The sequence below is a fragment of the Sarcophilus harrisii genome, chromosome 3, assembly GCF_902635505.1.
Source record: "Sarcophilus harrisii chromosome 3, mSarHar1.11, whole genome shotgun sequence".
NCBI lineage: Eukaryota > Metazoa > Chordata > Mammalia > Dasyuromorphia > Dasyuridae > Sarcophilus > Sarcophilus harrisii.
In genome coordinates this window covers 233,727,330-233,754,218 of record NC_045428.1, presented here as the reverse complement: position 1 = coordinate 233,754,218, position 26,889 = coordinate 233,727,330, and the positions used below count along the sequence as shown (strand labels likewise).

Genomic DNA, 26,889 nt, shown 5'->3' with positions numbered 1-26,889 from the left:
TATTTATATCAGCTCTTGGGGGTGCATAACAAAGAATTGGACATTGAGATGATGCCTATAAATTGGGAAATTGCTGAATAAATTGTTTCATATGAATCTAATGTAATACTATTGTGCTATAAGAAATGACAAGGTGGTAAATGGAAAGACTTACATGAACTGCTACAAAGTGAAGTGAGGAGATCCAGAAGAACATTGTAGGATAATCAACTATAAATGACTTAGCTCTTCTCAGCAATACAATGATCCAAGACAATTACAAAGAACTCATGATGAAAAATGCTATCCACCTTCAGAGAAAGAACTGATGGAATCTAAATGCTGACCAAAAATACCATTTTAAAATTTTAAAAAAAATTTTGGTGAGCTTTTCTTTTAGTCTGTTTCTTCTTTCTTAACATGTCTAATTTGGAAATAGGTTTTACATTACTGCACACACATAACCTATATCAAATTGTTTCTTTTTTAGGGAAGTAAAGGAAAAATTTGGAACTCAATTTTTTTTAAATGAATGTTTTTTTCCTCAATAGGAAAATTTTTCCAGTTACATGTAAACATAGTTTTCAATGTTCATTTTTGTAAGATTTTGAGTTCCAAATTTTTTCTCTCTACTTCCTGTACGTCTATGTATGTCTTCCTGTACGTCCCCAAGACAGCAAGCAAACTAATATGTTATATATATATATATGTATATATATATATACATACAATCATTTTAAGCATATTTCCATATTTGTCATATAGTGAAAGAAAAATCAGAATAAAAAGGGAAAAAATAAAAGCAAACAAATAAACAAAAAAGCAAAAATAGAATGTTTCTATATCCTTTCAGTCTCTATACTGGCATTTTCCATTCCAAGTCTATTGGAATTATTTTAGATTACTACATTGCTGATAAGAGCTAAGTCAATCATAGTTGATCATCACATAATCTTGCTGTTGCTGGGTACAATGTTCTCCTCGTTCTGTTCAGTTCACTCAGCATCAGTTCATGTAAATCTTTCCAGGCTTAAAAATTAATATTAAAATTTTTCTTTACATGTAATGGAAAAAAATTAAAATATTCAAAGAATTTTACAAATTATATGATTCTGAGCAAATAATTTAACCACCCTTAGATTTAACTTCCTTCTTTATAAAACAGGGAGGTTTGACTTGATGACCTCTAACATATCTTACTGATATAATAAATGTATTATCCTATGATTTCATGATTTTCTCTACTTGTATAAGAGACTAATGGTATGCCTAGTGGATTTCAGAAATGAAGAATAAGATGATTTGAGACATAACAGGATCTGTTAAATTTGAACAGAATTTCCTAAATAAAATTTATACTATAATCATAATTAATATTCAAAAATGATAACTTGGAAGTAATCTAAGATTTTGAAATATTTATCAAAAGATAATTTTTATATTGAGTATAATTTGTGGGATCAATTTCATTACTAATTTCTTTCATATAGTAGGTCCTTGTCAGATTTACTATTCATAGAATCAGGAATTTATAGGTATATTGAAGATTAATAATCATGAAAATAACAATTAGCCTCTATCCTTTAGGGAATGAGAATAAGAAAAATAATAATCTACTAAAAATATAATCTATAAGGTAAGGGAGTAAGGGAGGTAAGGAAGGAGTAAGGGAGCATGGAAAAGGAATCACAAGAAGTAAAGTGAGGAGATAAGCAATGGCAAAGAAAGACAAAGTCAGATAGCATGCAAGACATATTTAGAGTAGCTTAGAAGGCATGACAAGAAAAGATAAATATTGGCAAATTGGTCTCTAACAATACTATTGTTAGCATAGGTCATCTTTGTCAGTCAGATGCGACTGCTTCTACAAGTCAAAGAAATAGATAGGAACCCATAGGGTTGTAGGCTTAAAACAACTTAAAATTTTCATAGAAACCTGTTAGTGATCTTCCACTCCCTAACTTCAACCCATTCCTCAGGGAATGGAAACAAACCAACAAAAGCCCAGCATACTCTTTTTCATTTTCTGCATATCTCCCAAAATACTGCACCTTTTTGGCCTTTATCTCATACAGTTGGCAATATAATTCATTTCACATATCTGGAAAAAGATAATAAGAGATAATGTGGAGGAACATGGTAACAGATATCTGAAAAAGATCCCACTTAAAACAACGATAAAGAAAAATGAAGCAAAATAGAGGTAAGCAGAGGCAGTGAACTTAAGAAGAATAGAATTATAGAATAAGACAAATTTTTGTGCATGGTAAATTTAGGAATGCATATTTCTTGCAGGAATTACACACACACACGGAGACAAACACACACACACACACACACACACACACACACACACACACATACACAGCACTCCTAAAGATGAGATAAAAGGTAGAATAAAAATTTTTATAGATAAAAATAAGACAAAGCCAAGAGACAGATATTTCATAGAAAAAACAAAAGAGTTGAATAGGAATGTAGATTAAGGAGAGATAATTTAACAATCTTTGGACTATTTAAGAGTCTTGAGCCAAAACAGAGAAGAGACACCATATTTCAAGAAATTATAATGGGCAACTATGCTGCTAGCTTAGAACTAGAGGGCAAAGTAGAAAGTGAAAAGTTTCACTAGGCTCCTCTTAGTGATTTTCCCAGGAAAATCAAAGGCAAAAATCAGAACTCTCAGGTTAAAAAGAAAAGTACTATAATCAGTCAGAAAGAAAGGGGCCACATTCAGAACCACACAAAAATTTTTCAGTTACACTTTAAAGAAGGGCAGCTAGGTGGCTAGGTAGAGTACTGGTTCTGGAGTGAGGAAGATTCATTTTTGAGTTCAAATCCAGATTCAAACACATATTAGCTACTAGTTCCTGATCTGTAAAATGAGCTAGAGAAAGAAAATACAAATCACTCCAGTATTATTGCAAAGAAGACACCCAAATGGGGTCACAAACAAACAAACATGATTGAAGCTACTAAATAACAACGACTACTTAAAGGAACAGGGAGCTTGGAATGTGATATTGCAGAAAGCAGAGAACTAGGATCAAAACCAAGAATAACATATCCAGCAACACTGAGTATAATCTTATGGGGAAATGGGTATTTAATAAAGTAGATGACTTTCAAATATTCCTGATGAAAAGCACAGAGCTGAATTAAAAAAAAAAACTGATTTCAAACACAAAACATATATTTGATTTTCTCAACATTATGCTTTCACTTCCAAGTATTGCAAGAAACATATTGTTGATCAATACAGGGCATTCAGAACCTTTAAAGGGTAAGCATGACTGAGAGGGACTAAATGAGATAACTAGTTACAGTCCTATATGGGGAAAATGATACATTTAACCCCTCAGAAGTTTTTCATTATGAAGGCTATTAAAAGGATTCTACTTAGAACATGGATATGATTCTATTATGTGGGGATGCTAAAAAAATGGAAGGGTGAGAAAAGTTGGAGGAAAGAGAAGGGGAAAGGGAGGGGGAAACAGAAATAGGGAAAATTATCTCATATATATATGGGGGGCAAGGAAGAATTTATATAATGAAGGGGAAAATAAAGAGAGGTGCAGACAACATATAAAACTCATTCTCATCTGAACTGGTTGAAGGAAAGACAAATATACATATACATGCAGTTGAGTGCAGAAATTCATCTTACTCAATGGAGAAATAGAAGTGAAAGGAGTAAGAGACAGGGGAAGGATAAAAAAAAAGGAGGGTAGATTTAGGGAAATAATAGGAAGATACAGGATAAAAAAATAAGACAATTATAGATTAGGGTCGAGGGAAATACACAGTCATCATAGCTATGAATTTGATAGGAAAAAAATAGATGAGATCGTTTAAACAGATGAGAATTACAGAATGTAATAGAAACAAGAATCCAGCAATATGTTGCTATAAGAAATATATTTCAAGCTTGGAATTAAAATAAGAGGACGGAATGATCTATTATGCTTCAGTTTAAGTAAAAAGGGCACTGATAGCAATCATGACTTCAGATAAAGCAAAAGTAAAAGTAGACCTAATTAATGAAGATAATCAGGGAAACCACATTTTGTTCAAAGGTACAATAGATAACAAATTAATAAGTGAACATGTTGCAATAAACAGCATAGCATCTAAATTCTAAAGGAAAAATTAAATGAGTTACAGGAGAAACACAAGAAAACTACAATAGTGAGGGATCTCAAATTACCCCTTTCAGACCTAGATAAATCTAATCATAAAATAAAGAAGTTAAGAAGATGAACATAGTTTTAGAAATGTTAAATATGATAAATCCTTAGAAAATATTGAATGGGAATAGAAAGGAATTTTTAAATGATGCAAAAACAAAAATAGCAATAAATATTTTAATTAACCTTGGAAGAAAAGACTAATCACTAATAATAAAGTTCTAGAAAGGAAGGCCTTATTTTTAAAATCAATTTTATTTTCAGATTTAAAATCTCTCCCACCTTCCCTTCCCCTTCCCCAAACCCAAAAACCTATTACATGTATAATTCAAAGAAACAAACAATTTCTGCATTAGGCATATCTGGCTATATAGACAGATTTAGATAAAAGATATAGACATAAATGTAGATATAGAAATACAGATAAATATAGACTATCAATTCTTTCTCTGGAGGCAGATTGCCTTTTTCCTTATGACTCTTTTGTAATTGTCTTGGATAATTATATTGCTGAGCATTGGTAAGTCATTTACACTTCATTATTCAATAATGTTGTTATTCATACTAATAGGTTGCGCTCTCTCTCTCTCTCTCTCTCTCTCTCTCTTTCTCTCTCTCTGTATATGTATGTCTCACCTCCTCTCTCCTTTCTTTCTTTGGGCTACAGACCTAGTAAGCATATTGGTAGATCAAAGGGTATGCACAGTTTGATAGCTCATTGGGCATAGTTCCAAATGTCTCCAGAATGTTTGGATCAGTTCACAACTCCACCAACAATGCATTAGTATTCCAATTATTTTACATGCCCTCTAACATTGGTCAATTTCTTTTTTTTTTTTTTTTTTGGTCATATTAGCCATTCTGATAGACAGAAAGTGGTACCTCAGATTTGTTTTACTTTGCATTTCTTTAATCAAGGGTGATTTAGTGCATTTTTTATGACTATAGTCAGCTTTGATTTCTTCATCTGAAAGCTACCTGTACATATCCTTTGACCATTTATCATTGGTAAATGACATATTTTTATAAATTTGACTTTGTTCTCCATATATTGGGGGGGCGGGGAGAATGAAGCTTTTATCAGAGGTAGTTGCTATACAATTCATCTCCCCCCTCCAGTTTTCTGCTTTTCTTATAATTTTGGCTGCATTGGTTTTGTTTATCCAAAAACCTTTTCAATTTTATATACTCAAAGTTATCCATTTTATATTTTGTAATGTTCTTTATCTCTTGCTTGGTCCCTTTCCATAGATCTGGAGGGTAAATTATTCCATGCTTTCTCTATTTTGCTTATGACATCAACCTTTATGTGTAAAGCATGTGCCCATTTTAAACTTACCTTGGTGTACTATATGAGATGTAGGTCTATGCTTAATTTTTGTCATACTGTTTTATAGTTTTCCCAGCAGTTTTTTATCAAGTAGTGAGTTCTTATCCCCGAAACTGGAGTCCTTGGGTTTATCAAATGCTAGATTATAATGGTCATTTACCACCTAATCTATTCCACTGATCTACCACTCTGTTTCTTAGCCAGTACCAATTTTTTTTTTTTTTTTTTTTTTTTTAGCAATTACCACTTTTTAATAGTTTGAGATCTAGTATGACTTGGCCATGCTGCTCTGTATTTTTTAAAATTAATTTCCTTAGTGTTCTAAACTTTTGTTCTTCCGGATGAATGATGCACATGATTTTTCCTAGCTCTGCAAAATAATTTTTGGTAGTTTGATTGGGATGGTACTGAATAAGTAAATTAATTTAGGTAGAATTGTCATCTTTATTATTTGGCTCACTCTACCCATGAGCAATTGATAGTATTCCAATTGATCATATGATTTTATTTGTGTAAAAAGTTTTGTAACTATGGTCATATAGTTCCTGGATTTGTTTTGGAGAGTAGAATCCCAAATATTTTATATTGCCCAGAGTTATTTTAAAGGGAATTTCTTTTTCTATTTCTTACTGCAGATCTTTGTTGGCAATGCATAGAAATGATGACAAATTTTGTGAATTTATTTTATATCATCTCACTTTCTTTGCTAAATTTATTCAATTATTTCAACTAGTTTTTTAATTTATTGTCTGGATTTCTCTTTGACCCAGCTTCTTAAACTATGGGTTGTGACTCTGTATGCAGTCTTGTAACTGAATGTGAGGGTCATGAAATTATAACTTATTATCAGTAAATGTTTGATTTGCACACCTATTTTATATATCTATATAGTCAGGATCATAGAATAAAATTGGGGCAAAAAGGAGTCATGAGTGGGAAAAGTTTAGGAAGCCCTGCTATAAGTCTATCAGCATATCATCTGTGAAAAGTGATAGTTTTGTTCAGCAGATTTTCTAATCTAATGCTGTCAATTGATTCTGATGGCTGAAAACCAATCAGCTAAGCATGGTCACTAAATGAAGAATTCGCTGAACAAGGCAAGCAATGAAACAAAGAAATATACAACATTGTTTTGAGTTTTGTGTTGGACTTCTTCCAGTCCTTCAGTAACATGTTGGAATGGTATATAAAAGAATAGTGAGTACCAAAAAATACTTTAGACAATTAAAATTATTAATCTATTAATAATCTAAGTATGAGATGTTTGTCTAATAAACAGTTGGATTTTCTACTACTGGAGTGACTGGACCTCATAAATGCTGAAATACTTTGCATAACTGAAAAAGGGGGACATCTTTTTAAAAAGAAATGCAGTCAAGGTGATGGAAAGTTCTCGTCATTGTGAGGCTAAAGGTAACAGGAAACAAAATTTCACTTAATAATTAATTATTTTGCCTTGTATTAGCATAAATGAACATAATGAATATAAACAAACAAAAATAGTACCGCTTCTACGTTAATGGAATGCTATGTGCTGATAGCCATTAGAGAGAAGAGAAGAAAACTTCTAAAAAGAACTTTATAAAATTCCCCAAATTCCAGAAATTCTTTGATACTTTAGTGGTTTTAACATGAATGTAAATACAAAAAAGTATGGCAATTTCCCCCCCCCCAAAAAAAAATCTTATTTGAGATTAAGAAAAGTATGTCAGTCTCTTCAGCATTACCCCAAATCATCTAAATCAAGAAGGGATAGAGACAACCTTTAACCAATGCATTAACTTGAGTCATGAGGACTCCTGTGGCTTCTTTACTAAAGAAATGGCTGCTTCTTCAAAGAGATTAGATTGGATTTGAATCCATAAATTCAAGTTCAGTAATGGACTTTGGCTTATTTTCTTCTGGATCTTCATTAATGAGCATGGAAATACTTGTACTAGATTTGTATTCCTTCCAACAGGAACCCTTATGCCAAGGGAACCTTCTATCTCTTACAATAAGTTCTCAACATCTGTCGATTAACTGAAATGAGATCTAGACAGGAAAGGGAGAAAAAATATTGAATGGCAAAGAAGTAACTCATTTATAAACTTGAGAACAGTCATCAAGCATTTATTGACAGGCTACTATATGCCAGATAGTAAGTGCTGAGGATGCAAAGGATGACCAAAAACCCCTGCCCCTGCCTTCCATGATCTTACAGTCTACTGGAGGAAATGACATAGAAACAAGTTTGTACAAAAAGTTATATGCAAGGCTAATTGGAGAAATTAAACAGGGGAATCAAAAAAGGATTCTTATAAAATGAGATTTTTACCCAGAACTTGAAAGAAGTCAAGGAGGACAGGAGGTGGACATAAGAAAAAAAGGAATTCCAAGAATGGAAAAAATATGAAAATGCCCAGAGTTGTGAGGTATAATGTCTTATTATGGTTAGGAGGCTAGTGTCACTGGATCACAGAGTACATGATGAGGAGCAAGTTATAAGATTAGAAAGGAAGGAGACAAATTATGGGGAGCCTTGAATGCAAGATGGTTTTGTTTTTCATATTAGAGAGAACCAGTGTAGTTAATTAAATAAGGAGGTGACATGTTTAGACTTGTACAATAAAAGGATCAACTTGATATATAAATGGAAGATGAATTGGAGTAGAGAAAGACGTGAGGAAAGGAGACAGACTAAAAGGCTATTATACGAGATAATGAGATGAAATAATGAGAGCCTGAACCAGACTGGTGATAATGTCAAAGGAGAGAAAGCATCATATATGAGAGTATCATTTATCTCACCAAAGAGAAAAATGCCCCCTGGGTATTTAAAGAAACAACCTAAAGGTAGAGGCATGTGGAGGCTTTTTGTTCTTTTTATCTCAGGTGAGGAAGGTCTCTCCAAACTGAAGTTCAACTTAGTGCTCAAAAATCTGAAGCTTTATTAGTCCCAAAGAGACTTGGTTTTGAAGGGTCCGAAAAGGGGTTCAAAGAGGATCCAACTTGGAAATTTCCAAAAGGAACTGATAATTGCTAGAGTTCTCTATCTTCTCACTAACTCTACCCTACTTCTCAAAGGGCAGGGCATTTACTTCCACTAGAGTCCCATACCAAACTCTGGGAGAGGGCTTATATTTTTAATAGAAAATTTAGGGAAAAAGAGGGGGGAGAAATTGAGATCATTTTTGTCTATGTTGAGTATAAGATATCTATAAGATATCAATTCAAGATTTCTAATAGGCAATTGGCTAGGAGAGATTAGGGCTTGATAACTGTCTTTAAAAAATAAAGAAGGAACAACATAACAAACTTTTTGTTCACAAATAAAAATGCTCAAATCAAGTTGTGATTGATACCTTTATCTATTAAAAACCCCAAACACACTCTGAATAATAGGAAAATTTTAGAGTAAACAATATTGGGCAACAATAAGACTGGATGATTGGAAAAGGAATGCAGAGTATTTACTTTATTGGTCCTCTCAGAGAAAAATACCAAAAGCATTATTAGTCTCTTTCAGTTGTACCCTCCCTTCCTGACAGATGCCTATACCATCTCATGTTTCTGCCAGTCCTTGGGACTGTCTCTGTCTCTCTGATTGACTCTCTCTTTCCATGATAAATAAAAATGAAAATGCTTTTGCCATGTGAACACTTAAGTTCCCAAAAGCATACTGAACTTTCTCATTTACTCATTCCTTACTTCTCAGGGTGTTTTCCTAAACAGCACAAGAGGAAAAAACAAAACAAAACAAAACAAAAACAATTTCGAAACCATCCGGTACTGGTTAAGAAATAGAATGGTTGATCAGTGGAATAGGTTAGATATATATGACACAATAATCAAGGACTATAGTAGTCTAGTGTTTGATAAACCCAGAGACTCCAGCTTTTGGGATAAGAATTCACTATTTGGCAAAAAATTTCTGGGAACACTGGAAAATAATGTGTCAGAAACTCAGCATAGACCTACTTCTCACACACTATACCCAAATAACATCAAAATGGGTAACTGATTTAGGCATAAAAGATGATATTATAAGCAAATTAGGAGAGTAAGAGATGATTTACTATAAAATCTTTGGAGAAAGAAATTTATGGCCAAAGAAAAATAGAGAACATTATGAAATGCAGCCAAGATTAGAAAGGGAGCAGAAAGCTGGGGGAAGGGAGGAGGAATTTTTTAGCCATTTTTTCTAATAAAGGCCTCATTTCTAAAATATATAGAGAATTGGCTCCAATTTATAAGAATACAAGCCATTTTCCAATTGATAAATGGTCAAAGCATATGAACAGACCATTAATTAAGTTAAAACCATTTTAGTCATATGAAATAATGCTCTAAATAACGATTGATTACAGAAATGCAAATTAAAACAATTTTTATTTATTAGTTTTCAGTTATTCACAATTTACTAAAAATGATACTATAATAACTGGGATTGCTTGCCATTGCTATTCTTCCATTATTGTAAATACTCTCCAAGATGTATACATTTAAAAATCCTTTTGGTTAGATGCTAAGCCAAATATATCTTTACTAGTGCTTATTAAATATCTTAAAACCTTGGCCAGCCAATGAGTAAGCTGTTTCAGAAGATCATTGCACTTCACTTTCAATTAGACATGTGATGTTTTAATTCTAGAATCTTTTTCTCTCCCTAACCAAAACAGAAGAGGAAGATTTGGGTAATTATGCAAATAATTCAACAAAAATAAACCTCATATCCTCTTCTTAATATTTATTTCAACTTCTCTATTAGAAAATCATTACCTTGTACTTAGGTTCCCCCCCCCCCCCCCCCCCCCCACCCCTGCCCTGTAAAGGATGTGTTATTTGAACAAAGAAGTTTGGAATAGTACAGAATATTTTCTCTGTTATCTTTCTATTGCTACACTCTCTCCTTACAGAAATCAAAGATATCCACTTATGAGAAAATGTGGGCTTTCATGAACAGCAGGCAACAGACAGCCTTGGTAAAAAAGAATGATGAAGGTATCCAACGTGTACTCACTACCGACTATGCTCTACTGATGGAGTCTACTAGTATTGAGTATGTGACCCAGAGAAACTGCAACCTTACTCAGATTGGAGGACTCATTGATTCCAAAGGTTATGGAGTGGGAACCCCTATTGGTAAGATGGTAAAGGTACATGATTTTAGCAGTGGATGCCTTCATTCTGGTTAGGAAGATAGAAATAAACTAGGAGTAAGTTCTTTTGCCCCCTTTGATTTCATTAATCAATATAATTGAATTATCACATGTTATTTTGTTTTATTTAAGTACTTTAATATTTAATATTTAATCTAAGTTTCAACCAGTCTTCCTGGTAAAAAGTGTGCCTGTTACTCTTAAAGGTCTTGTGAATCTCTAGATATGATTCCTGGTCAGGTTTTGATAGATAACTCAGGAATTTCACCTACTTTTCTTCAAAGAAGACAAGAGCTACCTGGAGGAGGAACAGGAGAATGTGTCGCTAAATTGTTTAGTTTGTTCTCCTCAGAAAAGTGATCCTGAACTAAAATTAAATTTGTCTACTTTCATTTAACTATATCAGTTAAAGAGTAGTTGTAAAGCCTATATCCAAAGGTCCTATTCCCTTGCCACTAAATGCTAATTACACAAAAGACAATCACAAATAGTAAATAGCAAATAAAGCAAATGGAAGTCAGGGTATTTATACAGATTAAAATATCTAGTTAACAAAAATGTATTAAGTATCTACTATATGCCAAGTGCTGTACATTAATAAAGGCAAAAGATAAAATCCCGGTTCTCAAGAAACTCACAATTTAATATGGAAATAGCATATAAACAACTTTGTAGAACAAGTTTTATACAGGATCAAAAAGAAAAAAATTAAAAGTGTGAAAGCTCTAGAATTAAGGGGAAATCAGAAAATAGCTCATATAAAAGCTGAGATTTAACTAAAATTTGAGACTATGTAAACCAGGAGTCAGAATTGAGGAAGAAGAGCAATCCAGGTGTGGGGAATAGCCAGTGAAAACATTCTAAGTTTGGAAATGGAGCGTCTTGTTCAAGGAATAGCAAGGAGGACAGTGTTATTGGCCATGGAGTGTGTGTGAGAAGGGAAGATAGGATGAAAAAAGATTTTAAAAGGTGAGGGATGAAAGGCAAGTTTTGCAGGGATGTAAATGTAAAAAGAGGATTTGAATGTAAAAAGGGATTTGAATGTAAAAAAATATAATTTCTATTTGATCGTGGTGGTAATAGAGAGTCAGTGATTTTTATTGGCTGAGAGGAGAGAGTGGGGTTAAATTTTATACATGGGAATTTGCATTCTAGTGATATCACTTTAACATATGGTAGAGAAAGAATGGAATGGGGAGATACTCAAGATAAGAAAACTATCTAGAGGCAAAGCAATAGTTTAAATATGAAATAATGAAGGCTTATCCTAGGCAGTTTCAGAGGAGAGAGTGAGTTATATATGAAAGATTCAGTATAAGTAAAATTAAAGTGCCTTGGTAACATATTGGTCTAACAAGTAAGGAGTGAAAGAGAGTGAGAAATTGATGAAATCTAGGTTGCTAACCTGGTTAAGTAGGAGAAGGATGGTACACTCAGCAATAATAATAACGTTAGGACTAAGAGAAGATTGGGGCAGCTGGGTGGTGTGGTAGATAGAGCATCAGCCCCGAAGTCAGGAGGACCTGAATTCAAGTCTTGTCTCAGACACTTAACACTTCCTGATTGTGTGACGCTGGGCAAGTCATTTAACCCCGATTGCCTCAGAGGAAAAAAAAAAAAAGAATAGGGGAAGATTTAGGGAAAAAGATAATAGTTCCATTTAATATATGTTGTTTTTAAAATGCCTAGAAATCATCCAATTCTAAATCTATATTGCACAGATGGAGATGCAAAACTAGAGGTCAGAAAAGAGATTAAAACTTGATAAGGACATGAGCACCATCAGCACAGAGATGATAATTGAATACATAGGAACTTGTGAGATTAGCAAGTGAAATAATATTTTATCTAGAGAGAAGACAATATAGAGGTTAGTGGAAGACTCCCAATTAGCAGGTATGACTTGGACGAGGAGACTGAGGAGTGATGAAATAGGTAAGATCCAGAATAGGAACCAAGAGAGTGATAGAAAATGTCAAAGGTTGCAGAGATGTCAAGAAGAATGAAGAATAAGGAAAGGACATCATAATTGAAAATCAAATGATTACTAATATCTGAAGATAACAGTTTTGATTAAATGATGAAGCATGAAATAAGACTTGAGAGAGTTAAGAGAGTGAGAGTAACTGAAGTGGAAGCACTTTTTATATATGTCCTTCTCAAGGAGTTTATTTACAAAAGACCAGAGGAAAATGAGACAATGGCAGATCAAGCAAGATTTTTGCTGATGAGGACATTGAAGGTAGAATAGAACAATTGAAAATAAGTGAGAGAGAAGTTCTAATCTCCTGGAGGATACAACATGGAATTGGGATACTTGTGCTTGGAGACAAGAAGATCCGAGTTAAAATCCAGCCTTCAATAGTCACTGGGTAAGGAATCAGCTCCTCAATTTCTCCTCTGTAAAATGAGCTGGAGAATGAAACCACTCCAGTTATCTCTATTAAGAAAATCCCAAATGGAATCAATTCCAAAATGGGAAATATAGGGAATAATGATAATGATATTAATAATAACAATTAACATTTATATAGCACTTACTATGTACTAGCCACAAGTACTTTGCAATAATTATCTCATTTGATTCTCACAATTATTCTGAAACGTAGGTGCTTATCTTCATTATATAGATGAGGAAACAGGCAAACAGAAATTTAGGGACTTGCCGAAAGTTATAGCGCTAGTAACTATCTGAGACTGGATTTGAACTCATCTTTCTTATTTTGGACCTTCTAATAGATAAATGAATTCACTAATGAATTTCTATCAAACATCCAAGAAACAATTAAATTCAATATTTAAAAAATTAACTCTTTTCAAAAATAGGGAGAAAAAGAATTCTACTAAATTCTTTCATGACATTCTTCATACCTAAAACAGGAAGAGAGGAAATCAAAGGTAAAATGTAAAGAACCAGGCATTTATTAAGCATTTGTTGTGTGACAATCAGTTGTGCACTTGATAAATATAATCTCATTTGATACAACTCTGTGAGGTTGTTCCTATTATTATCACCTTTTACAATAGAGGGAGCTGAGGCAGACAGAAATTAAATAATTATCCATGGTCACACAACTAGGAAGTAGCTGAGGCCAGATCTGAACTAGGGTCTTCTTTACTCTAGAGCTAGCACTCTAATTGTATAGAAAGAAAATTGGCAAAATATTAGCAAAGAGGTCACAGTAACATATCCAAGAGAATATATTTTAAAGTTACATAGGATTTGTACCAGGAAACCAAGGCAAATTCATCAATAAACAGATAGATATACTAAGAACAGCAACTAAAACCATGTGATTACATCAATTGGGAAAGCAAAACTTTTGACAAAATACATCATTTATTTTTCCCCCTTAATTGTGGAATGCAAGACTGAATAAGGGAATGGGGTAAAAAAAACAATAAGGAGTTTATCCTAAGTTGTGAACTTGAGGGACTGGGATCAATGCATTGCCCTCTACAGTAAATGGGAAGTAGGAAGTAGGAGAGTTTAGAAGGAAAGATATTGAGTTGGATTTGGATATGTTGACTTTAATATTTCTACTGGACATCCTGTTTAAAATTTCTAAAAGGCAGTTGGAGATAAATGTGAGATTAGAGGTCAATAGAAAGTCTGGGGCAGAATAAGTAGATTTGAGAATCATCAGCATATTTAAATTAAATTATGCAAATTATTTTTTAAAAAATTTATTTATTTTTTTTATTTAATAGCCTTTTATTTACAGGATATATGCATGGGTAACTTTACAGCATTAACAATTGCCAAACCTCTTGTTCCAATTTTTCACCTCTTACCCCCCCCACTCCTCCCCTAGATGGCAGGATGACCAGTAGATGTTAAATACATTAAAATATAAATTAGATACACAATAAGTATACATGACCAAAACGTTATTTTGTTGTACAAAAAGAATCAGATTCTGAAATATTGTACAATTAGCTTGTGAAGGAAATCAAAAATGCAGGTGTGGATAAATATAGGGATTGGGAATTCAATGTAATGGTTTTTAGTAGTTTTGGAACTATGCTCAAAAAGTTATCAAACTGTGCATACCCTTTGATCCAGCAGTGTTACTACTGGGATTATATCCCAAAGAGATTATAAAGAAGGGAAAGGGACCTGTATGTGCACGAATGTTTGTGGCAGCCCTTTTTGTAGTGGCTAGAAACTGGAAACTGAATGGATGTCCATCAGTTGGAGAATGGCTGAATGAATTGTGGTATATGAAAATTATGGAATATTACTGTTCTGTAAGAAATGACCAACAGGATGATTTCAGAAAGGCCTGGAGAGACTTACACGAACTGATGCTGAGTGAAATGAGCAGGACCAGGAGATCATTATATACTTCAACAACAATACTAGATGATGACCAGTTCTGATGGATCAGGCCATCATCAGCAACAAGATCAACCAAATCATTTCTAATGGAGCAGTAATGAACTGAACTAGCTATACCCAGAAAAAGAACTCTGGGAGATGACTAAAAACCATTACATTGAATTCCCAATCCCTATATTTATGCACACCTGCATTTTTGATTTCCTTCACAAGCTAATTGTACAATAATTCAGAGTCTGATTCTTTTGTACAGCAAAATAATGTTTTGGTCATGTATACTTATTGTGTATCTAAGTTATATTTTAATATATTTAACATCTACTGGTCATCCTGCCATTTAGGGAGGGGTGGGGTAAGAGGTGAAAATTGGAACAAGAGGTTTGGCAATTGTTAATGCTGTAAAGTTACCCATGTATATATCCTGTAAATAAAAGGTTATTAAATAAAAAAATAAATAAATAAATAAAATAATGCAATGTAAAAAAAAAAAAAAAAAAAAGAAATGAGCAGGACCAGGAGATCATTATATACTTCAACAACAATACTATATGATGACCAGTTCTGATGGACCAGGCCATCCTCAGCAACGAGATCAACCAAATCATTTCCAATGGAGCAGTAATGAACTGAACCAGCTAAATTATGCAAATTAAATCCATGCTAATTAAATTAAATCCTAATTGAATCCATGAGAGCTGATGAAAACACTAAATAAAATCATATAGAGAAAGAAGAGAAGAAGGCTAATGGCAGAACTCTGTGTGACATCCATGATTAGAGGGTGTCATCTGGAAGAAAATTCAACAAAGACAGAGAAGGGGTGCTCAGATAAGGTGCATCAGATGAGAGTGATGTTCTGAAAACCTAGAGAAAAAAAAGATTATCAAGGAGGAGACAATGATTAACAGTGTCAAAGGTTTATAGAGAACTCAAGGAGAATGAGTTCTTTAAGAAACCTTCTCTAAGAGATCATTAATAACTTTGAAGGGAGGAATTTCAATGGAATAATAAAGTCAGAAGCCAGATGGTAAAGGATTAAGAGAATGGTAGAAGACAATGTGAAGGCATCTATTGAAGACAAATTTTTGAGGAATATAGAGACAAGGGACAGAAGAAAAACTGAATGATAATAGAGGTGGGAGTAGCAAGTAAAAATTTTATTTTTTAGGATATTTTTAGGAAGACATGGGCATGTTTTTAAGCAATAAAAAATGAGCCAACAAAGAGGGAAAGATGGAAAATAAGTGAAAGAATAGGTATGACAGAGAGGGAAATCTTTTGGAAATTGAGGAATTACCTTTGATTAAGAGTAAATCCATTCCATCATATGAAATAGGGATGAAGAAGAAGAAGAAGAAAGGGACAGAAGGCCTCTGGGATATAGAAAGTGAGGGAGAGAGGAGAAAAAGAAGTACATGATGAATAGACTAAATTTTTTTCTGTAAAATTTAAGATAAAGTTCTCAGCTGATAGAGTGATAGTGGTAAGAGCCATGGAAAACTTGAGGAAGGATGAAAATATTTGGAAGAGTCACTATGGAGAGTGACACATAGTAGTGCTGCACAGTAACAATGAAGGATCAGTTGATATTGTATAATATAAATTTATAGTGGACTCAGTTGGAACAGTAGTTTTGTGATTTATCCATTGTCAGTAGCACATGTGTAAGAATAGAAGTGATTAGGTTGAAAATAGTCCAAAGCTAAAGCTTGGCTTAGCATAATCAGTGATATAATAAGAGAGAAAAGGATTCAAAAGAAGAAAACAATGTAGGGTTGAATTGATTCCTCAAAGGATCAAGATGCGGCAAAAAGAAGAGAATGTTTAGTGCAGGGACAGGGAGAGATTTGGCAGTCACAGTGTAAGACAAACTTTTGTAAGGAAAAGAAGAGGAGTAGTGAAGAGGCAATAAATTATGGCTCATAAACATATAGTACATTTGTGGATGATGACAAGATAAAATAATCAATTTTGCATGGGACTGAAGTGAGGTGGATAAATAGTTCATGAGAAGTGAATTAGGTTGAAGGAGCTGAATGGTTGGAGTATTTGAAAGAGTATTAATATATATGTTGAAGTCTCCCAGTATATGGGCAGAATTTGTAAAGGACAGGAAAAATGTGAGCCAGGAGCTAATATCATTGAGGAATTAAGGGGAGTGATATAGAGGTCTGTAGACAACAGCTATCAGGATTTTGATTGAGTTGTGGATATAAATAGTGTGAATCTCAAAGGAAAAGAGATTACTGAATGGTGGAGGACAATCCAGAAGTGGTGATGGGTAGCAAGGAGTATTCCAACTCCCCAATCTTAACAATGTCAATGAAAATAATATAGGTATATCTAATACTGGAAAGAATGACCAAATAGTGTCATCAGAGAGACCAGGTTCAGTTATAGCTAATAGATGGAAGGAGTAGACAAAAAGAGGAGGAAAAGATTTTAGATGAATGAAAATTTGTTACCCATGGAACAGGTATCCACAGGGCATGGAAGGGATCTGTGGATCTATGGAATTTGATTGAAGATTTGGGGTGTGAGAATTGAGAGGGATAGGAATGAAGAATTGGATGGTGGGAAATAAAAAATGGGGTTGAAATGACTCTTAAGAGGAGCCAAGAGTCATTGGTATATGAAAGGTACGACGAAGTATGAAAATGTTCATCATTGAGTGGAGGGTGTCATTCCTTGTTCTCAACAGAGAATGGAAATTGGGTTATAAGTAAAAGCAAAATGAGATGAGGGCAAAGTAGGTGAGATGGCCAGCTGGGAAGCACTATTTCATAAAATCTCTTTTTTCCAAAGGCTGGAGATTAAGCAGGAAAAGGGCTTATCTGGAGCTGGAAATTAAATCTGAGGACGCTGTCAATGTGATGGTAGAAGGAAGTAGTAGACTTCTTACCTAGAAAGTCTATGAAAAAGTAGGAAGATACTAGGTTATGAAAGGTTTTAAAAATCAAACACAGGATTTTATATTTGATCTTCAAGGTAACAGGTAGCTACTGGAGTTTATTAAATATGGTAATATGATCAGATATATATTTTAAGAAGATCATTTTGTTTATCTGTATTGGACCAGGGAGAAACTTGAAGCAGGAAGACCAATTAGCAGACTATTGCAATATTCTAAATGTGAAGTGATGAGACCCTGAACCAATGTGGTTACAGTGTAATAGGGAAAAAAAACATAAGAAAATGTTACAAAGATAGGAATGGTAAAACTTGACAATTGATTGGATATGTAGAGTTAAAGAGAATGAACAACTATGTTGTGGACTTGTGTAAGAAGATGACAATGGTAACAGTAATAGGGAAATATGGAAAAGGGGAAAGATGGAGATTGGGAAAGGATAATGAATTCAGTTTTGGACATGTTGGGGTTAGCAAAACATTCAGTTTGATTTATCCAATGATAGTTGGAGATGTGGGATTAGGAGAAAGATTAGGGTTGCATAAGTAGAGCTAAAAGTCATCTGCATAGAGATGATAATTGAAACACAGGAGCCAATATGCTAAGTGAAATGGTATACAACAGAATAATGCTTAGGAAAGATCCATGGGGGACCCATGAATGAAGATCTAATTAAAGAAACTGAGAAGTGATAAGATAACTAGGAAAAAAGCCAGGAGGGAATATTCAAAAAGCCTAAAGAGGAGATTATTAAGGATAAAAGGATGATTAATAATATCAAAGGCTGCACAGAGGTTGAGAAAAGTGAGGATTGAGAAAAGGTCATATAGATGTGGGCAATTAAGAAGTCATTAGTTATTTTTGAGAGAACAGTTTTATTTGATGAAGTTGAAAGTCAATCTTTCAGAATGAGAAGGGAGGAAATGAAGAAATCTATTTATTATAGATGGCCATGTCAAAAAATTTAGCCATAAAAGAGAGGAGACATGAAATGATAGCTAGAAGTAATATCTAGACCAAGTAAGGGTTTTTGAGAATAGGAGACACATGGATATAGTTGTATGCAGAAGGAAAGCAGCCCGTAGACAAGAAAAAAACTGAAAATAAATGAGAGAGGAGATAATAGTAGGGCAATCATCTAGGAAAAAAACCAAGATGGAATGTGATCATTTCTTCAGGTAGAAGGCTTCTTTTGGCAAAAAGAAAAGCCACCTTTTCATATTGTTATTGTTATTTTCCTTCATGCTTGAAGAGGAATAAAATGACATAATGATGTCCAGGTCAAAATACAGTGTGTCTAGCTGTGGCTGTTCATACTGATAGGAACTCAGAAAAAAAACAAATAATCCCTATCACCATTTAGGAGGGAGATGTCTCTAAATGTGTGCATCTGATGTTTCCTTTGAACTAGTGCAATTCTGCTTTACATCTTTGCTTGGCAAAGCAAAATTATGATAGCTCAAAAGAAAACACAATCTCTTTATGTAAAACAGATTAAGGAAGAAAGAGTAGCAGAAGGCATCTCAGTGATAGGAGATAAGGGGCTATCTGAATGGCTTTGGTATTTTTAGTGAAATGCTACAGTTAGTGTGGGGGTGTCATGGTAGATGTAAAATGGGATTATTAAGGTATAGAAGAGTACTATGATAAGTGGGATAGTGAGTTGATTAGGGAAGTATAAAAGGATTACTCAAGTTTTTCAGGACCTACTAAAGATTATGTAGCATAAACTTTTATGGACCCAGGAGCATAGTTTTGTAATTTTCCTGTAGTTTCATTCACATGCATGTGAATAGAAGTGAAGGCAGAAGATGATGGGAGTAATTCAAGACTCGAATTTGGAAAACAATAAGTTTGGTAGGAAAAAAAAAAAGCAAGAGATTAAGAGCAGAAGGCAAGGCAGAGTTGAACTGGTCAAGAGAACATTTAATTCTCATGGAGTTTAAGAGAATAAAGTATCGTAGGTCATGGTGAAGGCAAAGATAGACTTGGGATGCCAGGCAGAGGGAGAAGTAGAATGACAACAGATTATAATCACATAAAGGCATTTAGGAATTCATAAAACAAATGTGAAATACTTCTAATTGATGGCAAAATTGAAGGTATGACAACATCTGTGCATAACTGCAGTAGGGTAGAGGTCATAGGAATTTTATAAATCGTGACTGTCTGAGAACCCTTCCTCCAGAACTCGAAGTAAATTGATTTCTATTAGCTTTTTAAACTACAATTGCAAGTTAGAAAAGACCGATTTGAAACACACCTTTAAGTTATTAATGAAAAATAATGTCCATCCAGAAACTGGTGTTTGGACAATGAAGGTATCCATGCTTCACTCCTTAATACTTTTTTTCTCCTACTTGTGATTAGTTTCTAGGAACAGGTGATTTATGAAGTCATATTCAAGTCTTATATAGTCTGATATTGTTCTCCCTCTCTGTCCTAATAGATCAGCTTTTTTAAAAATCTAACTTGTACTGCCCCTAGAATAAGGAACACTCTCTGTCTCTCTACTTTACCCTATATTTTAGCCGGAAATAATATAGACACCTGGGCAGCTAAGTGGTACTTTGGCATGGTACTGAGAATTCAAATCTGGCCTCAGACATTTACTAACTGTGTGTCCTGGACAAGTCACTTAATATCTATTTGTCTCAGTTCCTCATTGTAAAATGAGGGCACACTGGAGAAGAAAATGGTGAACCACTCCAGTATTTTTACCAAGAAAACCTCTAATGGGGTCACAGAAAATCAGACATGACTGAAATAACTGAATGATAACAACAATCATATGTAAATTTAAATGCATATGTTTATATATACTGTGGTATAACCAATATTACCACCAAAGTTACCTCAAATGCTGAGTAAAAACAAAAGAGATCCCAACAACACCTTCTTATAGAAAGGAATGGGCCCATGGCTCCCGGCAGTGAGCTTATCTCGGAATGACTCATAGATGGCAAATCGGGTAAGGGAATAGGTCATCTGCCGGCATATAGAAGCGCTGATGCCATTGTACAGGGCCAGAAAGCCATCCGTCCGTACCACCTTTAACGCCATGCCGGTCATCTTCATCTCTATCTTCTGCTGTGTCTAAAGATGGACCTGACATTCACCATATCTGCGGGAGTCCCCACAAAACCACCAGCAAAACCTCCAAGAGATTCTTCATTTTTCTAGAAATTCAGTTTCAAATCATTTAACTCACTCTAGATAAATGATCAAAATCTATTAAGTGTCTTATTTATATTTCTCTTCAGGATTAAATTAATTGTCTTTTATTCTCTTTATTATACATGGAGTTGAGAGATGTCTTTCCCCCAAATACGTTATTCTGCTAGCTCCTCACAGCTTTTTCAAAAAGCTTTTCTTATATAATTTCCTCATAAAATATGTTGACAATTCTCATAAAAGAATATAATTCCCAAGCCTCTTTCAGTCACATAATATTCTTCATAAATACTAACAAATGACCGAAGAAACACATAAGTCTCCTCTGGTTTCACAGAAAGAGATGCTGCACAACAATCTATTTCTAAAATGTTACTCCCAACTCCCAACATTTCATCTTCATCTAAACTCTTAACTAATTTGTAAAGAAACAGTAATCGTTTCATGAAGATGCATTGCAGAGATATGTTACACTTATAAATGGAAAAGAGACTTTTGATTGAAATGAATTTCACCAATGATCTAAAATAAGATAAAATGATAAAGACAAAAAGTAAATAGCAGTCCAATATTACACTAGAAGTTAGCCAAATACAAGCCTGAAGCCAAGCAATACTTGGAGTCAGGACATTTGGGAACCAGAAGCTAATAAACAAGACCAAAGTCTATGGAAACTCTGAAGAGGGATGTTCCAGGAAAACCAGAAACCATCTCAAGGTCTGATACTTTGGGAGTAAAATCAGTAGGATCTTGTCCCTGAGCAATCAGAACAAAAACAGGGGTATAAAGCCCGTCCCCATAACACTGTGCAATCTAATCTAATCAACAAGCTAGATTTCACCTCCCAAAAGAAGTGAATGTGATTCATTCATAAGGATGTGATTGACACTTGTAAGAAAATGCTATGTCACCATCATCAGTGCATATGCTCTCACCATGATGAAATTTGATAAAGGTAAAAAAAAATTATAATGACTTGGCAATTCTCATACATGTACCAAAAAAGGACAAGATTGTAATTCTGAGTGACTTTAATGCCAGAGTAATGCTATGAGACATGGAAGGGAGGAAATACAACAGCAATGGTCAGTTATTACTGAAGATTTGTGTATCTCATGACTCTCAACACCAACACTGACTTCTGTTTACCTAAACACAATAAAACTTAGTGGAACTTGGTGCTTATTGTAAGAAGTAACAGATGGACATGGTAGAGAGTGACAAAGATGATCTGTGACATTCAACAAAGCAGTGGTCTCAAGGCAAGTTGACAACCAGAAGACTTAATGTCAACAGATTAGAGGGCTTCCTCTATGGGGTAAACATTTTGTTACTAGCTTGGAGGGAAACCTGAGCCAACATACAATTTGTGGAATCACAGCAGAATGGGATAGAGGTGAGGAGGGATTGAACTGTTATTAGAGACCAGCCAATCACTCAGGTACACCACCATTCCGCTGAATGAGAGATGTAGCTGACATGACCTTGCTCTAGGAAACAGAGGCTGGAGTATCAGGTATATTTTGGAATGTAATGGGAATTTGATCATTCTGAACTACAGATTTATAATCTTCTGCTTTCTTATCCCAGCAATTTAGAAGCACCTTTGATATTGTCATTGTGATAACTGAAAGAGAGAGATTAGAAAAAGCACATAATTTAATGAGTCAAATGAAATTGGGGAAAGGAAAGAGGATGATATCTCTGAATTTGGAAAATTATCCTTAAATTCTTGTACCAACTTAAGATATAATCAAGAGCTCAAAGGAAGTAGAATCAAATACTCTAGAACTATTTAGCATGGGAAAAGATTCATTTAAAAACTAAATGCAGGAGTATGATACAGTATTCTTGGATAGATATTTCTTATTCCATATAAACATACCCAATGCATACCAAATTATCACCTGACCTTTTATAGTTCTTTCTAGACTGGAAGCTCTCCCTTTAACTTTTACTTCCTTTGCCAGTGTATTTTGGTTTCCTTATACTGATTTACCTTCAGTAAATACTATGTTTTATTCATATATGTGTACACACATGTGTGTGTGCATGTATATGTATGTTTACATGTTATACATGTATATTGTGTATATATATTCTCTATATACATATATGTGTATATATATTCATATATGTAAAACCTACATCACTCAAATGATCTTACTTTCCAGGCTCTCCTTACCGAGATAAAATTACTATAGCTATCCTTCAACTACAAGAGGAAGGAAAATTGCATATGATGAAAGAAAAATGGTGGCGGGGAAATGGCTGCCCTGAGGAAGAAAGCAAAGAGGCCAGTGCTTTGGGAGTAGAAAACATTGGTGGCATCTTTATTGTATTGGCTGCTGGACTTGTCCTTTCTGTGTTTGTAGCTATTGGAGAGTTTATATATAAATCAAGGAAGAACAGTGATGTTGAACAGGTGAGTCATTTGTGGCTTGGGCAGGGTGGTTGACAGTTGAGTATGAATTTTTTTTCTAAAAAAATATATTATTTTTCATTGAAAGGTAATATCCATAAAAAGTCCTTGGGAGGGAATATTAACGTAGAATATTCTTTTTTTAATTGTATAGATTGATCTAGAGCTCCAACCATATTGTTCATTAATATAAAAAAGAAAAAAGAAAAACCTTGTTTTCTAAATGTGACTAGTGTTTGCTCAACTGTAAAGAAATTCCAAGTACATTTATTTCTCAAATAATTATTTTGTCTTAAAACATAGACCTAAAAAGAAATAATCTGGAAAAACTAGAAAAAGATGAAAGAAGTTGAAGGAAGATTGAATAGGAATGGTGAAATCTAAAATAAAGTTTACACTAAATAAAGACATTTTTATGATTTGGTATTCATATTTTTAAGAAATATAACTCATAAAGGGAAAATAAAAATTTTTGTAGAAATGTGAAATAGGATATAAATGGTTATTTAATATTAAAACATTTTATTAAAAAATTTTAGGATCTTATGCTTTTGAAAAGTTATTAGTTTTTAATCCTGAATCAAATACATAAGAAGTAAAGTACTAATATACTGCTGTCTTACTTTAAGGTATTTAATTCTAAAGCAAAGCAGAATATTGATTTTTGTTTTATTTAAAAAAAAAACCCTCAGTTAACATTTTACAAGTTACTACTGAGACAATTGATTAAAAGGCTGAATTTCTACAATATAAAAACTTAATAATCCAGGCTAATTTTAAGTGGAGGTCTTTCCTGAACTTTGAATATTTTAGATAGTTTGTGATAATCTGGCATCTCTTTAAAATGAAATCTTTGGCAGAAATAACAGGGCAACAATGAATATTATTTAAATGAGAACATTGTTATGTAAATTTTAAATAAAAAGCAAGTGTTTACTGTATTATCACCTTTTATTTTTTCTTGAAGTGATTTAATTTATTCAATTTATTTAAAAATATAAAATTATGTATATATTTACAATTTTGGTCCATCTTTTCAGTTTCATTTTGTTTGTGTTTTGATTTCATTTTTGTTTTTAGATTACTTATTTTTATTATATTCCCCTATTCTTTTGCTTTCAAGGCTTTTGGGTTTTTTTATGGACAACAATGTAAACAAACTCAACCATCCAACTCCACATCTGGAACCACCTTCACTATGGAATTAGACTGTGGCAAATTGATTCAAGAGGAACAAGGGACTCAGACACAGTCCTCAGTCCATACTGTATAGTCAGTAAAACAAAAGGTGTATCAAATGGAAATTGTTCCAAGGCTTATAACCTTCAAACAGCATTTAACTCTTCCAAATAACAGTAACCATAATTTCCGTATTCCCCAAAAAAGGTCAAATGCAGAGGATCTGGAATGTTTCATAGTCATCTTAAAATAACAGAAGTTTACCTTTTATAGGCATTAAATGTAATGCATTATATATTTACATTTTATATTTCATATGTATATTATTATGTTCTTAACTCTATCCTTCTGCATGAAAATAAGTTTCTTTTTTATAGTACTACCAATCAAAAAGGGGGTACAGATTGTAGAGCTTGAAAAGTATTTAATAGAACATATTATTTGGAGATGACTGAATAAGAATGACAAAAATCTAGAGTGCATGTTAAATTTTCACCAATTTTCTTCTATTTCTCTCTAATTAATTCAGTTCTGTGATATTGTATCAGTTTCAGCAACCAGTTTTTCCTTGTTGAGTCAAAAGCAGATTTTAAAAAGAGCAATTTCCATATCCATATATTTTCTCAACCTTTCAAAGGATCGAATTATCACTTAAATAAATTATGGCTTTATGACTTTTCTAATGTCCTAATTTGGGGGGGGGGGAGACAGAGAGAGAGAGAGACAGAGAGTCAGAGACAGAGGCAGGGAAATAGACACAGACACCAAGACACCGAGACAGACAGAGACAGAGACAGACAGACAGACAGACATAGAGACAGATAGAGACACAGAGACACAGAGAAAGGAAGAAAGAGACAGAGAGGCACACAAAAAGAAACAGAGACACACACAGAAAAAGAGACAAAAAAAGAGAAAAAGAGAAAGAGAGAAACAAAGAGACACACATAGAAAGAGAGAGAGGGAAAGAGAGAGAGAGAGAGAGAGAGAGAGAGAGAGAGAGAGAGAGAGAGAGAGAGAGAATATCTTTTGTATAGTTGAAAATTTCCAATACTATAATAATGAATTTTTATTCAAGGCTTATCATAAGCCTTTTTCTCAAATTTCTCAAATTCATCTAATTTGTCCTCTATCTGGATGTGACCTGTGCCATTATGGCAGTATAGACTATAAAATACAGACTATCTAACATATCAAAGACTACACTGATGAAATTGTAGGTCCAGAACAAAAACAAAAAGCTGATGCGTTGAATAAAATCCTTCTTTAGCCTATATGTTGAGACTTTGCTTTAGAGGAAAAAACAAGTGTGAGAGAATTCTAATTTTCCAACTTTGGAGATAGAGAGTTCTCAATGGCCAGTATTAATATTAGACTTTAGTGATTGGGAAAATCTTCTGGTAATGTGTCTGTGTCATAATTCTAAATATAGGAAATAAATAAAGGTGAATGCACTTGAATTTTCATTGGGTTGAGAAACAACACAATACTTTGTCTTCCTCTTCAATAGAACAAGGAAAAGAAGCTTTTAAAGAAAAACATTGTAAAGAGGATTATGGAAAGATGGTGGAATAAAACAAAATTACTTAGCTCTCCTAAATTCCTCTGCAAAGGATATAAAACAATACCTTAAAGTAAACTTTGAGAAGCAGAAATAATTCTCTGCTTAAGATAACTTGAGAGGACATTAGGAAAGACCTGACCTCTGAGGGTGATAGTTTGTCCTGATTGAAGTGGATGTACCTGCAGACAGATACTGCAAAATCACCAAAGAAGCCTGGTGGGAGTTGTGAAGGATGGTAATCTCAGCTTCAGGAATTTTCCCTTCATGTACACTGTGGGGATCAAACACTAGATCAGGGGAAGTGTGTAGGGTCCTCTGCTGGTTCTGGATGGTGGGCTTAAGTGTGCTGATCAGACCTGTACCAGGTTATGGTTGTGGGTAAGGAGAAGCAATCCCACATCAGTGATTTGGTAGCAGAGGGACAGGGACCATGCTGACTCAAGGCACTTGAAAAACAGCAGAATCCCTGGTTTGGGTTTCAGGGTAGCTGGAAACGGGAAGCTACAGAAGGGATGGCAAGGAGCAAGGGCATTTGTAGTGAAAGCATATGCAGGGGGGCCTAGTCGTGGCCCAGGGGCAAGAGGAGTACCTGAGTTCAAGCTTCCAGAATTCAGAAAACAACTGCACACAAAAACGTAAAGCTTGAGACATCATTTCCCA

General features: G+C 33.9%; 1 protein-coding gene across 2 annotated transcripts in view; it reads left to right on the top strand.

Moving 5' to 3' along the window:
• GRIK1 (glutamate ionotropic receptor kainate type subunit 1) overlaps nt 1–25,360 on the top strand; it is a 101,267-nt gene extending 75,907 nt beyond the window's left edge. For both annotated transcript variants that reach the window (XM_031959208.1, XM_023498842.2), the window contains 3 exons: nt 10,395–10,620; nt 23,239–23,489; nt 24,610–25,360. In XM_031959208.1, coding sequence (XP_031815068.1) covers nt 10,395–10,620; nt 23,239–23,489; nt 24,610–24,759 — 627 coding nt within the window. In that variant the 3' untranslated portion in view covers nt 24,760–25,360. The remainder of the gene's footprint in view (nt 1–10,394; nt 10,621–23,238; nt 23,490–24,609) is intronic.
• Nucleotides 25,361–26,889: the final 1,529 nt, after the last annotated feature.